General features: G+C 39.5%; 1 protein-coding gene across 1 annotated transcript; it reads right to left on the bottom strand.

Moving 5' to 3' along the window:
* Positions 1-2601: 2601 nt before the first annotated feature.
* LOC140164133 (integrase/recombinase xerD homolog) lies at positions 2602-3706 on the bottom strand. Its single transcript, XM_072187377.1, is given in 2 exon segments — positions 2602-2679; positions 2681-3706. Coding segments are annotated over 2 exon segments (1104 nt in total).
* Positions 3707-16473: the final 12767 nt, after the last annotated feature.

Below are 16473 nucleotides of genomic sequence, written 5' to 3'. Positions count from 1 at the left end.
TCAAACTTGAAGTAGATTATATTTTCTATATATCCCCTACGAGGGGTCGCAATATTTAAATGCTTCCACGAGCTGTCGATGGTCATAATAAGTTCAAAACTAAAATTCGAACTGTATCTCAAATTGTTCCTCTCATCTCTAGGAATAAAAAAACCAATTGTCATATTGTTCTACGGTGTTTAGTTTAGGGGTGGGTGATAACACCGAATTGGTAATACAGGGTGTCCCCCCCCAAAAAATCGTTAGCTTTAATAAACTAAAACAATTATTTCAATCGGCACACAACTTTTGAAGATATGCTCTTTTGAGTAAAAGTATTCGTTTTTCACTCTGTCCACGGATAGCAAACAGAGTGGTTGGGATGGTCTTTGCTGTCGAGTGGCCTGCACGATCACCAGACCTCACACCAGCGCAATGAGGGGCCTTTTTTTGGGACACCTTGTATTATGTCAAATTTAAAAATGGTCCAATTTTATTGAAACCGGTCACAATATTACTCCCCTTAACATAAGAAATCTCAAACATATCTCAAATATCCAATAGAAATGTGTACATGCATAAATTTTGAACAATTGTTTCACCCGATTGTGTGGTTTTATATTTCTCAAATTAATACATCATTTTCCTATTTTGTTTTCCGAAAAAGTAATTTGAGACCAGTTGGAATTAAATCGGTGCTCTTTGAAAATTTGGCCTTTTGACATACTTTAATCTGTAACTCTCGAACTAAGCACTCTAGTGCAATGTGACAATTTACGTCCTTTTTCCTACTAATGAGAAGAACAATTTAATGTATATTTCAATATGTGACCGTACACCACGAATGAGCCGTAAAGTCGGGCAAGGTCAATTGTGTTTTATATCGTGCTTCGAAAATATATACTTCAAACAATATCAAGAAGCGGGGTTATGGTTTGTTAAACTCTGCTCCTATATACAACAAAATGGTGCATTTCTCGGTTCTATATAATATGTCTCATTTTCCACATTGCTGGTAATAAATATCAAACAGTCATAATTGACGGTCATTTCAAATCATCTCCAAGTCAAAGAGGTTCAGGAATGTCCTCTCATTGTTAATTGTTGGTTATACATACCTAGACAAAATACAATGCTTTGTAACCCACCACTTAAACAGGATTTAGCCAAAGCAAACAAAGACTAGAGCTATTTAAGGATTCTATAGAAATAGGTAGAAGACTATTATCCTCTTCAGCAATAGGATTACTTGTTGATTTAACAGGTGTTTGACTCACCAACGGGCTGCAACGTTCACTGTTCTATTGTGTCTTATTAGAGCGCTGACATATTGGAAAATGTTGCCAATCAATATTCATGAGAGTGTACATTCAACGTCCAGTTTTCGAAATTGGGTGACTTGTGCTTGGCAGGTGCGAAATACATCTGACTGGGCTCTTTAATTACGTAACGCACAACGGCATTGATGTCATCGAATGGCTGCTTAGTGCTGTTATGTGTTAAGTTTCTATAAGGCCAAGTAAAAAATAAAACATGTTTCACGTCCGGGTTTTCGAAAAAAAGGAGGAAGAGGGTGCTTTTTATTTTCTATTTTTTATCGCAAAATTGGTGTAAATACCCATACTTAGAGCTGTTTTAGCGTATACAATAATGCCTGGAAAAAGGAGGAAGCCCTTTTTTATTTGTTGTTCTGATAGTTACACCCCCTCTAATGATCACAAAACCTTCCTACAGTGTTTCTTGTATCTTAACAAGGCTATAGAATGCATCCCAACTTCCTAGACATATTTTTTGAAAAGTTATAACTGAATTTCAAAAGATAAAAATATATTTGAGGAAACCTCAAAAAAGGAAGCGGGAGGGGACGTGAAACATGTTTATTTTTTTATTTGGCCTAATAATTATTATTACATTTATTTTCCTTTCTTTTCTTTCTCTGTACTTCTTTACTAGGCCTACACTAACTTTATCACTCCCTCGCTCTCATTCTCTCTCTTCCCCCTCTTTCTTTCTTTCTTTCTTTTTGTCCTCTCTCACTCTCCCTGTTCATTCTCCATATCCCTCATATACCCTCTTCCTCCCTCATCCCCTCTCAAGACTTCTCACAGGGAGAAGCTGCCCCTCCCCCACACCCCTTGGGTACGCCGATATTTCTATGCCAATCTCATTCTTAAAATAACATTAAATGGACATTTGAAAAAAAAACCTTTGTAGGCCTATACTTATACTTACATGTATATGCAGCGATTACCATTTAATATAGAATACTATAGAAATGTGGACCCGGCAGCCTTCACTTTCTTCCTCCATTCTTACGTCAGAAAATGTATTTCTTTTCTATTACTACCTCAAGAAATAAAACAATGAAATAGACAAGGACACAAAAAATCTTATTGGTGAACAATTGGAAACGGCGTCGGGCGCGCAAACCGTGCCGTAGTTCATTTATTCATCGTAATATATGTTCTTTTTGTTCTCATATTTTTCTTCTCATATTTCCGTAATATTCATTCATTCATTTCATATTTGCATACATATAACATATTCATGATCGCGATTATAGACTTCCAACGTAGGTTGACATTGAATATGGGTAAAATACTTATTAAAGTCTCAGATCGCTCAAATCCCGAGGGACTTTGAAGCCAGCAAGGTGGTGGATGAACCGAGTTTAAGATCGGCATTTCTGGCCTTTGCCCTTTTCGGTCTTTCATCGTCCATGTTTTGAGATCAGAAAGGATGGCACGTGAGCATTACAAGCAGCTGATGCTCCCCCGGACCTAAGGCTATGAAGGCCGTATAAAGAAATGTCCGGAACTAGAGGTCTGAGTGCATCTAAAACGATCTCACGAGTGCGCGTATAACTCAATACTCTCAATGAACTGGAAGAAGGAATGAGACCCGAACGTGTACTGACTAGCCTACGTAGGACAGGCAAAGGTGAATCTGGGGGATCGCCTAACGCTTTGAAGTACCGCTCCGCGACGACCACTGGGCATGTCGGCTTTGAAGTCCTGGCGATTACCACGTCTGCTCCATCCCTATATTGATCCGACTTTGATTTTGCTAGGTGTATAGTCATACGATCAGTTGAAACAGTACAGTCTCTTCTTGTGATCAGATTCAAGTCGTCGAAACGCAGAAAGCCGGCATAACTCACGAAGCATGTGAATAAGACACGGAGGTCGGCCAAGTTTGCGTTGTAATGACCGTGCGAGCTAAATAACTTGACCAACGTGTCTGAAGTGAATATGGGCTCCTTACGAACGGTTGGAGTTGATCTTAAGCGCTTAAAACCTTGCAAAGCAGTTTTCACCATAGAGTTAGACGTTGGTGAAGGAATACCGGCTAGACCGTGCGCCCAACTGACGGCTGCTGCCGCGGATGCCGCGATAGATTTTGGACCTGTGGCAGCGAGGTGTGAAATATAAAGGGGAAAATGAAAAGGGCTAACGGGAAATGTTGAAACTTTAGGATTTGATGAAGCCCAGGTCTCCCATTTTTTCCACGAGGCTAGGTATTTCTTTGTGGTAGATGTAGCCTTTGCTGACATGAGAAGGGCTGGAAGATTGACGCTGGCGAGATGTTTCAAAGTAGGGTCTTGAAGCGAAGATGTTAAACATTTCCAAGCCCCAGCAAAGCAAAAATAAAGAACAGACACCAATAGGTTCATAACAATGACGCTAATAGCGTCTTGTAGGCATTCAAAACATGCATACAATAACATGTACAAAGGATTAAACTGTAGAACAATCACAAATTGACTGAGTTATTATTAAATTTTTGCTAACTTTAAGAGGTCAAAGATGCTCTTACGATGGCTGACCGATTATATCTGACAAGGACAATGGATTTTATGAATATTAAACTGAATGTGAGGTAGGCCTATAAGATAATACGGCTCTATGGTTTAAACAAAAAGTGCAGATTCGGAGGAAACGTGAGTGCATCCAGGACGCTCAACGGAGGTGCACTCCCCCTGGACCGAATATGTATGAACAATTCAAAGGGAAAAAACAAAAAGGAATATGACAAAACGGGTTTGGGCGGGAAATTAGGTGTTGCACGGATGCTTGCTTGACTGAGAGTGAGCTATCGAAAGCGAACCCCAATTGTGGTAGTATGGGTGAGTATGTAATCGCCTATTGTGTACCGGTAAACGGTACAACGACCTTTCGTACGCAAACGAAAAGAAATTTCACATTCTGACGTGTAATCGATCAGCTGGAGCATTCAATTTATTTAAATAAAGCGCCTGAAGTCAGGTGGGTGATAAAAAGATTATATCGACAACTTAAGCCTCCTTTATAAACTTCAGGCCCGCACAAGCGCACATTTGGGATACGTGAGTACAATGGTACCACTTTACACATGACTGCCCTTACACATGACTGTATTGTGGTCACTTTATTTATACTCGCCTGTTGTGTAAAGCGTTAATATGATGCCGGATCAGTGACCAATTTAATGGCGGAACCCTTTGTTTGAAACAATGGTACCACTTTTATGAATAGCCTGTCGCAATTTCTAATCGGCATCAAAGGAACAAAGCATTACATCATCTATTGCTACTCTACGACTATTGAAAGCTCTTTGTGACTCACACTATCAAATGACAAACACATCACACCAAATAAAAAACCTAAGAATACGACCTTCACGCACATTTTATATTTTGCCGACTTTACGGCTCATTCGTAGTGTCCCGCCACATTTTAGTTGTATCATTTGAGGTGTAAGGATGTTAAAAATCATTGATTCCACTATGTAGCAAGACAAAATGCTAATTCCAGTATCACTACACAGCGCCATGTACTGCATCACTTGCGCTCGATTAACCGATGGTAGGACTGGACATCATAATTACCATAGAGGGAACTGAGGGGCCACCAAAGGGTTTCTACAGTAAATTCCATGATTTTAACTTTGCTCATGTAAAATTATTCCACGAGATGTCGACTTTTCACTTCTTAGTTAATAATGAAATTGAATGATTGATAATAATTCATAAATAATAATGAAATGGTCATGTTTTCACGGTACGGGTTTTCGTCTGTAGAATTTATAGCCGAAAATCAATTTGACCTATACTTTTCCAATTTTGGGACGGCGCCCTCACAACATATCATACATAAAGTAGTCCCTGTTCCTAGTTTAAGTTTGTAATACCAGAATTAAATGTCAGTACATTAACCCATCTATAGCCAAATTTATTGCGCACAAAACGTATCCGAATACAAAACAAGTAGACCACCTAACGGGTCTTACGCCATTTGCGGCGGCTGGTATTGTGTGGAGATTTCTGGCTTGCGCAATGCAATGTTGTGCAGTTTGTATTGGAAGGAGATTGGTGACTTAAGAGAGTATCTTGAGGAATGGAAGTGTTTTTATTTTTTCAAATTTCGATTTTGAAGCCATTTTTAAATGTCATTACGGTCATGTTCAAGTCACATATTGGGGTGGATTTGTGAAAGTGAGGTGTGTTTGGGTCTATATGGCACATTAATAGACAAAAGATGCCCTAAATGTATCCGTGGGAAGGGGGAGTCATTAATGTAACCGTACAAAAGATGACCACCCGGTCCTTCCTTGATTCTCTGAGGGTAGGGTCTTAATCGTGATCATTAAATGGTACGGGATATATAGAGTATTCATTTATGCATTACGTTTTAATATTAAGGGAGCTCAATTATGACTGCTACCATCAGATATGTGAGGAGGGGGCCGGGAGATCATATTTTGTTTACTTTAATTACTCTCCCACCCCTGGGAATATATTGAGGGCATCTTATATCCACTAATGTCATGTATAGACCCAAATACACATCACGTACACAAACCCATCTCAATATGTGACTTGACCTTAATTGTGGTGACGTTTGAAAAATTTTAACCTTCATTTTGCCGCTCCCCTCAAGATGTGGGTGAAAGCAGAAATTTTGTAATGTAGTGAATTTTGTCTACAACTTAGGGAGCAAGTGATGTTATAAAAGATGAAGCACAATTATCGATAATATTACCATCAAATTCTATAATTTGGAGTTTTCTTATTACAAAACCAAATTTTTGACACTGACCTGACAGTTTCGTATGTCTTGGACGACATATTTCCTCAGAGTGATTGGTATCCCATCATCCTCTTAGCTGCTGGTAACACAGCTCCATCCCCAGGGGGCGTGGTCTTGAGAAGAGGGTCATACACGTGACTGAGATGGTAGGCCCCCTCGTCTCCGTTCATGACGGCAGGACCTTTTGCGCCACTGACAGTGGCATACCACTAGCGCTGGGTTTAGCACAGCATCATTGTGATGTTCTGTAGTCCCAACAACATTACCATGTGACATAATAATATATGCACGGCTGTTTGATGTAAACTGGCCTCAAAAAGAAACTTATAATATTTCACAAGGTCATATCTTAATATCCTCTCCATAAAAATGAACAAAAATTGCACACAGGATCACTTTACTCTACTCTAACAGCCCAACAGACTTCTTTGGCTGGGTTCCAATTATTCGCCTGTGAATGTGGTCCCGGAAGCTGTTCCGTGTCAGTGCATTTTACTGTTGTGTCAGTTGGACAACTGCTTGGTTACTGACATGTGTTTAGAGTAGAGTATTGAAGTAATCCTGTGTGTAATTTGTGCTCATGTACAGGCGAATAATTGGAACCCAGCCCAAAAGTCTGTTGGGCTGTTAATGTGGTCCAGGAAGGTTGTTCCATGTCGGTGCATTTTGGTGTTGTGTCAGTTGGACAACTGTTTGGTTACTGACCAGTGTTTAGAGTAGAGTATTGAAGTAATCATGTGTGCAATTTTTGTTCATTTTTATGGAGAGGATTTTAAGATATGACCTTGTGAAAAATTATAAATTTATTTTTGAGGCCAGTTTATATAGAATTGGCTTCATTATTAACTAAATGCAAACTATAGATGGAGCTATTTATCCAAAACAGTTGAAATAGGTGAAACAAGCAACAAGGAAATTGTATAAACATTATTTTATCACACAATAAAAGGAATTATTTGTATTAAAAGCTTGAAAGGGTAATTTCCATTAACTAAATAGCGCCACCAATTTTGGCATTATTACATACATTTTAAATCCGAAAAAACTATAAAAACTACTATAAAAGTGAATAATTTTGTAAAAGAGGGGAAATTAAAGTTGAGAACGACTCAAAAGCATCCGTATACATGAGCACGATATCACTTTTAGCTCATTACTCGTTGACTGCCGATAAAACGCCCAATAAAGACTTAGTCACCGGACCGCGCCGGCCAGTTAAAGTACATGCCCTATCACACCACTCCACACCATACATATATTCTCCCAGTCACATTTCCCAGATATGAAATTAAAAAAGTCAAATTTTAATTTACTTCTTGTAAAGTTCGGCAGAGGCGGGGTTCGAACTCACGGCGCAACGCTTAGTACTCTATGAGCCTAGCGCCTTAGACCACTCGGCCAGTCGGCCACTTGTCTTGTTGTTATTCATTTGAAACTTATTTAAAAATATAATCGCTACCACGTCACAAGCAAACGTATTATATTTTGGAATTTTATCATTAATGTGTATTATATTGTTGAATTCTCAAGCGCATCATTTCTAATTGGGTTTTTATTCCTAAAGCCCGATACTGACTCCACCTGTACATTTTAATTTCATCGCGGGATGCTGAGATGTTTGAAAAGCATCGCAGCATCGCATACCGCTGCGGAGTGGAGTCAGGATCGGGCTTAATTCGAACCACCAGCATCCATGGTTCGATGTAGAGAGTCTTTCCTATTCAGAGGAAATATTGCAATTACACACCTTATTGCCTTTTAACAATAACCAATGACACTAGCACGTAATTCCAGTCAAGCACCAATCTTTAATCCTATTGTTGAAGCGGATAATAAGCTTATACTTATGTATAGCATTCGTAAAAAAGCTTAAGTCTTTGTTTGCTTTGGTTAAGTCCTGTTCAAGTGGTGGATTAACCAACAATTAACAATGAGAGTACATTCCTGAACCTCGTTCAGTTGGCGATGATTTGAAGTGACCGCCAATTATGACCATTTGATATTTAATAGGGGCCTACCAGCAATGTGGAAAAAAGAAATAATGTAGTGCCAAAATAATGTACCCTTTTACGGAAGGAGCAAAGTTTAACAAGTTACAACTCCGCTTCTGCAGTACGAATGTCAGCGGCGAATGTCAGGTTATTATTTCCCAGTCTTGAAAAAAATTGCAGGCAGAGGTGGGAATCGATCTCGGTACCTCCCGGTTAAAAAGCACTGTGCAAAACCACTAAGCCAACTAAATATCTGTCGTGAGATGCTTGACATTAATCTTTGATATTGCTGAATGGAACAAATCGCGGAATTAAATCAGTAATAAAAGAAGTAGATTCGTATTTAGCGGCCAAATTGGATAAAAGGGAAATATTTGTCCCTGCTCTAAAGAAAATATAGGTTAGAAAATTATCAAATAAATTTAAATTAAAAATTGAGACTTTATATTTATTTATTTCACAAGGCGGCATTTTCACAGACAAACACTGTATACGCTAAAAACTTGACCCTCATTACTAGATGATGGCATAGCTCAGTGTTAGAGCATCAGACTGGTAATGTCAATATCGTTGGTTCGAATCCGCCTGCCAGCAAAGGTTATTATGATTTTAATGCTACGCTACAATTTGTTCAATTTTTTTTTTATTTTTTATTTATTTATTCATTCATTCATTCATTCATTCATTCATTCATTCATTCATTCATTCATTCATTCATTCATTCATTCATTCATTCATTCATTTATTTATTTAAATAATTTGATATATTTGAAAGGGGTATTTGAGCAATTTGACATTTTTACCTCCGTATAATCCTATGGGGTCATTTTGAACCCACCCCTCCCAAATTGCCAAAACCTATGAGTTTAAATCATACATAATGATCAGTACGTCAATCATGAGTGAACACCACCGGTTGGTCACTGCATTTATTTGGGAATGGGTAGGCACTGCAGCTTGATTCACCATCCACAACATGATAATGTGTGCACATGCTACATTATATACACTTGTAGGCCTATGTTGTTGTTGGTGTATAAGTAATGGGCCTTGCAATTGAAATGCCTCAAGCTTTTAATCCGATATGCAGATTATCTATTTGTTTTCATGAATTGGAAGACATTCTTTGATGTATTAATGTACTGAGCTCAATGATCTGAAATTACTGGAGTGTGAGGTCAGCATAGTATTTTATTAACAGAAAGTATAGAGCAAGGGGGTGACACTAAATTCACGGTTGTTCTATTAGCAACGCAAAACCTATGAAAAATTCCGCTGGTTTACTAGTTAGAAAGTGAGGCCAGTTATCGATCCGTTATGAATAATTCATGTTCGACCCCTTGGATCATGTTAATTGCTATTGGCAAATAACAACGTTGTTAGTTTTGCGAACTTTGCCTGTTCAAAGAGAGTATAGCGCGCCCTCAATACATCTGGGCGCAAACCAGGCGAAAACGATCCAGTTTAATGAAATGGCGGACGGATATTCCCATCAGGCACCAGTGATATGTTTGTTTCAAAGAAAGTCTACTAATTTGATATGAAATGACATTTTGCAATAGCAAAGTCAAAATTAGGACTTGAGGTCAATAACATGAAGGAAATACGTGACAGAGGCAAGGTGTGAAACACAAGTAGTATTTGAAGTTAAAATAACCTTTGATACCCGACCTGACCTTCCATAGCTTTCCATCATGGCGCCTTATTCGTCTTTATGTATTTCTATATGCTCTCAAGTAAAATAAAATACCAATATGCACTAAGCAGACAGAATGTTACTTGGCTCCCAGCATGAATTATTGATTTTATACGGAGGTAAAGAAATACACAGTTGCCTGCAAGCCGTGCACCATACTCCAAATACTTCGGTAAATCTGAATAATGGTCACATGTAGACATATCATGTGTTCGGGAAATCACGTGGCAACATTTTAAGATTTCAGACTTGTTTACTAGTTAAATTGTCATTTGTACTGTTGATTATTTATCTTTGTTAATTAATATATCTTTTAAATGCTGATAAATCGTGGTTGGCTGCCCATATTATATGTTAAATTCAATGTTTTATGAATATAATTCTACCACGCAGAGGGGGTCACACAGCATAATTTCACACTACACGATTTAGCTAGATTTGGAGCTCTGCACTTCAAATTCACGTCAATTTCAAAGTTTATACACTTAATATATTTAATATAATACTTATTTTTTGTTATAACAAACTGGAACACGAAATGTACTAGCTTATTACCTATACAGAAAGGGGATTTATACACATTCACTCAGCAATTTGACATGCCTGGCGCATCAAGACATTCTCTGTCTGGATAACATGACTGTCGCCCTCAATACGTCTGGGCGCAAATTTAAATAACAATACGCTATTTACATATGAATGCGGCTTCATGCTAATGTCTAGTGCCGCTTCCAGGCCTATTCCGTGGTATAGAGGCCCTGCATAAAATTATCGATTGGCTCCAAACAAAGGATTTGAGCCGGTGTCCTTCACCGTAGTTATGGCGGAGTGCAGTCCATTCAATCAAATGTTGTCATCAACCTATTTGATTGCAATCATGCTTTTGTTGAATGCATTTGAGTAGTCCGCCATATTTACGGGATGATATGTCAGATCACATGCAAGGCCTCTATTCTCCAAATTCATTTCCTAATGTATGTGAGAATGATACAATAATGACATGATGAACATAGTCATTGATGCATCAGTTTTAGGTGGTTACCATATTTGGCGGTTCTCGGCTGGGCGCGATTACCAGGCTGATGGTGACATGTCCATATGTCAGCTTCTACTCATCGGACCTCAGATGACCCCTGGCGACCCCAAAATGACCTTCCAAAAATTTGGCTCTAAATGTTGACTGTACCCACCAAGTTTCATGCCCATACGACAGTTCTGAGTAATTTGACCTCAGATGACCCCTGGGTGACCTTGGATGACCCCAAAATGATCTAAACTTATAACTCTAAATGTTGACTGTACCCACCAAGTTTCATGCCCATATATGAGTTTTTACTTATTTGACTTCAGATGACCCGTGGTGACCTTGGATGACCCCAAAATGACCTTCAAAAATGTTGTTTTAAATGTTGACTGTACCTACCAAGTTTCATGCCCATACGACACTTTTTAGTAATTTGACCTCAGATGACCCCTGGGAGCGGACCCCGGTGTCAGATGACTTTAAAACGAACATAAACATCTTCTTGACAGGACAGAACTACACCCACCCACCGAGTTTGAGCCCCGTACGACCTAGTTTCGTGCCCATATGACAGTTTTTAGTCATTTTACCTCAAATGACCCCTGGGAGGGGGCCCCGAGGGGTCGGATGACTTAACGAACATGAACATCTTCTTGCCAGGACAGAACTACACCCACCCACCGAGTTTGAGTCCCGTAGTACCTAGTTTCATGCCCATATGGCAGTTTTAGTCATTTGACCTCAAATGACCCCTTGGAGGGGGCCCCGGGGTCGGATGACTTAACGAACATAAACTTCTTCTTGCCAGGACAGAACTACACCCACCCACCGAGTTTGAGCCCTTACGACCTACGACGGCCTCATTTAGCAGTCACAGACAAAACCTAAATCTACAGAATATATCCATAAAAAGAGCTCAAAATAAATAACTTAGAAAATTTTCTTGATGTCCTTTAACATGTTTCCATAGTTAACCATCGTTAGCCATGGATATCTATGCTGTAGAACTGACCGGTGACTAAGTCCGATTTATTGGGACGTTTATCGACCATCAACGAGTAATGTGTTTAACATTACTCGTCGATGGTCGATAGACGTCCCAATAAAGCGGTCAGTTCTACAGAATAGATCTCCATGGCTAACCATGGGAAAATTTTCTAAGTTATTTATTTTGAGCTCTTTCGAGTATCGACGAGTAATGGATATATTCTGTAGATTTAGGTTTTGTCTTTGACTGCTAATGTGAGGCCGTCGTAGGTCGTACGGGGCTCAAACTCGGTGGGTGGGTGGGTGTAGTTCTGTCCTGGCAAGAAGAAGTTTATGTTCGTTAAGTCATCCGACCCCGGGGCCCCCTCCCAGGGGTCATTTGAGGTCAAATGACTAACAACTGTCATATGGGCATGAAACTAGGTCGTACGAAGCTCAAACTCGGTGGGTGGGTGTAGTTCTGTCCTGGCAAGAAGAAGTTTATGTTCGTTAAGTCATCCGACCCCGGGGCCCCCTCCCAGGTGTCATCTGAGGTCAAATGACTAAAAAGTGTCGTATGGACATGAAACTTGGTAGGTACAATCAACATTTAAAGCAGCATTTTTTGAAGGTCATTTTGGGGTCATCCAAGTTCACCACGGGTCATCTGAGGTCAAATTAGTAAAAACTCATATATGGGCATGAAACTTGGTGGGTACAGTCAACATTTAGAGTTATAAGTTTAGGTCATTTTGGGGTCATCCAAGGTCACCCAGGGGTCATCTGAGGTCAAATTACTAAAAACTGTCGTATGGGCATGAAACTTGGTGGGTACAGTCAACGTTTAGAGCCACATTTTGGGGTCGCCAGGGGTCATCTGAGGTCAAATTAGTAAAAACTGTCATATGGGCATGTCACCATCAGCCTGGTAATCGCGCCCTACCGAGAACCGCCAAATATGGTAACCGCCTAGTCTATTTTAAAACTGATGCATCAATGACTATGTTCATCATGTCATATTGTATCAATCTCACAGTCACATACATTAGGAAATGAATTTGGAGAATACCTTCTGTTAATAAAATACTATGCTGACCTCACGCTCCAGTAATTTGGAAATGATTGAGCTCAGCAATACATCAAAGAATGACTTCCAATACATGAAAACAAATAGATAATTAGCATATCGGAATAAAGTGGGCTTACACGATGAAATTTCCATTGCAAGGCCCATTACTTAGTGGGTGAGATTATGTGCTCACTGACCATGAAGCTGTGCAATTGATCAAAATAGACGAAGCAATGTTCGGCCTTGCCATTCCTTGAGCGTGGCCATAGGTTTGGGATATACTCAAAACATAAGTAGTGGTTAATGATTTTCGTATTAATATCAAAATGGCTCATGTGTTGTCCTGAAAGCAAAAGATTGCCATCCTCTCCTGTATATCTATACAATTTTCCATAAATAAAAGGCTAAGGAAAACTAAGATCAAAAGGGCTAAACACCACCAACAACAACATAGGCCTACAGTGTATTATAATGTAGCATGTGCACACATTTATCATGTTGTGGATGGTGAATCAAGCTGGTCCCTACACATTCCCGAATGAATGCAGTGATCAGCCGGTGTTCACTCAAGCCTTGTTCACACAGTCGGACTTAAACCACTTAATACCGGACTTAAATTACGTCGGTAATAGTATCGGGTATAAGTGGCAGTGTGAATGAGCGTCGGATATAACTATATCCGACGTAATGTGGTTTAAATCTGACAATTTAAATCCGAAGATGACCAGGGTTAAGAGCTGTTAAGACCGATCGAAACGTTACGATCGGTAATAGTAATTACGTGTGAACACTGAACAGCGCTTTTGGGCTGTCGGATATAACTGTGACCTTTCACCTTTCTGCGTGATTCAGCGTGAAGAACACTTCCGGGTTAAATTAAATCACTCGCGCAACTGATTTGAAGCAGAGTATAAATAGTGTGACCAGTGAGAGATAAAACAAAATCATCATGGATGCAGGTGCGAATATCAAACGCAATAGAGGAATGAACTGGCAAGAGAAGGAGACATTAGCTCTGCTGACCATTTCCGGTTAGTTATGACCGGTAATAGCTCGGATATAAACACGTCGGACATAGAGCTATTGACGACTCGTCGTGTTCACACAGTCGGACTATTACCGGACTTAAATTACGTCGGTAATAGTATCGGATATAAGTGGCAGTGTGAATGAGCGTCGGATATAAAAAAAATTATTATATTCGACGTAATGTGCTTTAAATCCGACAATTTAAGGCTGAAGATGACCAGAGTTAAGAGCTGTTAAGACCGATCGAAACGTTACGTCCGGTAATAGTAATTACGTGTGGACACGCAGCACTATTGGGCTGTCGGATATAATTGTGAGTAGGCCTATATCACTCGCGGAAAATTTTAAGCAGAGTAATTTATGGCTGCAGCTGCAAATATTAATATAAACTAGCGGGATGCAGGCCTTGCCGTTTAGATTTTAAAGGCGAGTGGTTAATCACTCGCTAGCATGATTGTAGGCGAGTGGTCGAATTTTCACATCACTTATTTAGGAAATAATCAAGTAGAGTTTCTGTCTTGACACGGTATTTATGTACATTTATGTTGAAATGCGCGCGAAGCGCGCTAACATTTTTCACTTTCTACGCTTGGAGGGAGTACAGCGTCGATTAAATACTGAAATGGCTGATTCAGTGGCTGATTTTGGGAGATTCGCAGCGAGTGATATTTAGTGTCTATGGCGAGTGGAAAATCGCTCACTAAAAATCGAGTTTGGGCGAGCGGCGGCGAGCGAGAGCGATCGCTCGCCTCAAACGGCAAGGCCTGGGGATGCGATTATTTTTTCGGACATCACCGTTAGATGAGTAAATGGGAGCGTTCACTATAACAGGAAGAATTATTACTGAACAGGTAGAATCATTAAAATCTGTTCCTTCTTACATTTCCTTTTAGCTTCTTTTTTTATTTGCTGCTTGTGATTTCCCGTTTCCATAGAGGGGTCAATTGGAATGACAAGGAAATATTGGCTATACTCAAAATTTGGAGAGACACGGAAAGCTTTGGGAGGAGATAGCCACGCTATTACATGACAAGGGGGGGGGGGTCCTGATACGGTCGGGGAGCAGATACCTGTAGTGATAAAGGCACTGAAAACTCTCCATCGCACCCTCCATGATCGGGTGAAAAATTCAGGCGCAGGAGCAATTGACCATCCTTATTGGGATAACCTACACGAGTTTCGGGGGGGTAGCAAATGTTAACCCCAGAGGGTTCAGTGGGGGGGCAGTATGGCCCTGGATGTAGATGGAGATGAAATTTATTAAGCCATAAGCATGATAACAGAAAGGCATGCAATTGCATTTCATAAGATGATTAGGGGGGTCCCAAATATATACGGAAAGAAAAATAGGGGGTGTCATAAAATATTTTTGATGACCAAAATGTAGGGAGTCACAACACAGCATGACTACAGATAGTGTGTTTATTTTATTCAAAAAGACTGATGCCTGTTTTTTTTTTGGGGGGGGGGGGTGGAAGCTGTGGGGGGTCATAAAATATTTGCTGCCGCAATAGGGGAGGTCGCAATTTTATTGAAGCCGACTTTTTGTAAATTTGGGACCCCCACCAAGAAAAAAAATAGCATGATGATGGGAGTCAGTGTAATTTTTTAATTTTGTCATTTTTCAAAGATGTCCACCATAGTAGGGCCTACATGTATAAAATGCGATATAGAGCTAAGTCTACTGTAAAATGGGACTACTTTGTCAAACTAAAATAATAATAATTATAATAATAATAATAATAATGATAATAATAATAATAATAATAATAATAATAATAATAATAGAACCTACATAAATACAAAATTGGTCTTAATTTTGGAACTTTTGAATTTGCATTTTTCTTACATGACATATCTACCGCATTGTCTGTAATTTGTTCTAAAGAGGGGCGTTTATTGAAAGTGAATTTTCAGTGAAAACATTTAAAATCGGGTTAAATTTTCTGATGATGCTCATGTAGAAAGAAAATATTTATGACCGGTAATAGGGTTTAACGGACATAACACGTCGGGCATACGCTGGCGAAGTTACGTCATTTATCGGATTAATTACCATAGCAATAGGTGAAAACAATTTTGAACATTTCGCGCTGTACTACAAGCAGGTTGCACTCATCACCTGTATGTCTGCAATCATAGATTGAATACAATAATGGTCTTTTCAAAGATACTAATCTTACAGGTGCAACTAATCAGCATGATTCACCTATTGCTATGGTAGTTAATCCGATTATTACGTAACTTCGCCAGCGTATAGCGCTATTGCCGACAAATGTGGACGCACTAAGGGATTAGCGGAAATATTTAATTCGATCGGACATAAGCCTAGATAAAATATTACCGGTAATAAGTGCATGTGTGAACACAGCTTCAGCTGATTGGCTGAAGGAGGTTAGATTGCATGCAACAACCTTGAAAGTAGAGCAGGTCTCTACCTTTTTGCCTGTTGCTCGGGGGATTAATTTGTCTGATGCTTGGGGGATTAATTCCTTGTAAATCCAAAATACACGGAGCAATCTTTTTACAAGGTCTGTGCAACAGGCAATTGCATGGAAAATTGCATCGTGTAAGCCGGCCTTAAAAGCTTGAGGTATTTCAATTGCAAGGCCCATTACTTATACACCAACAACAACATAGGCCTACACAAC

The sequence above is a fragment of the Amphiura filiformis genome, chromosome 11 (assembly GCF_039555335.1).
Source record: "Amphiura filiformis chromosome 11, Afil_fr2py, whole genome shotgun sequence".
NCBI classification, from domain to species: Eukaryota; Metazoa; Echinodermata; class Ophiuroidea; order Amphilepidida; family Amphiuridae; genus Amphiura; species Amphiura filiformis.
This window is presented reverse-complemented; position numbering and strand designations above follow the sequence as displayed.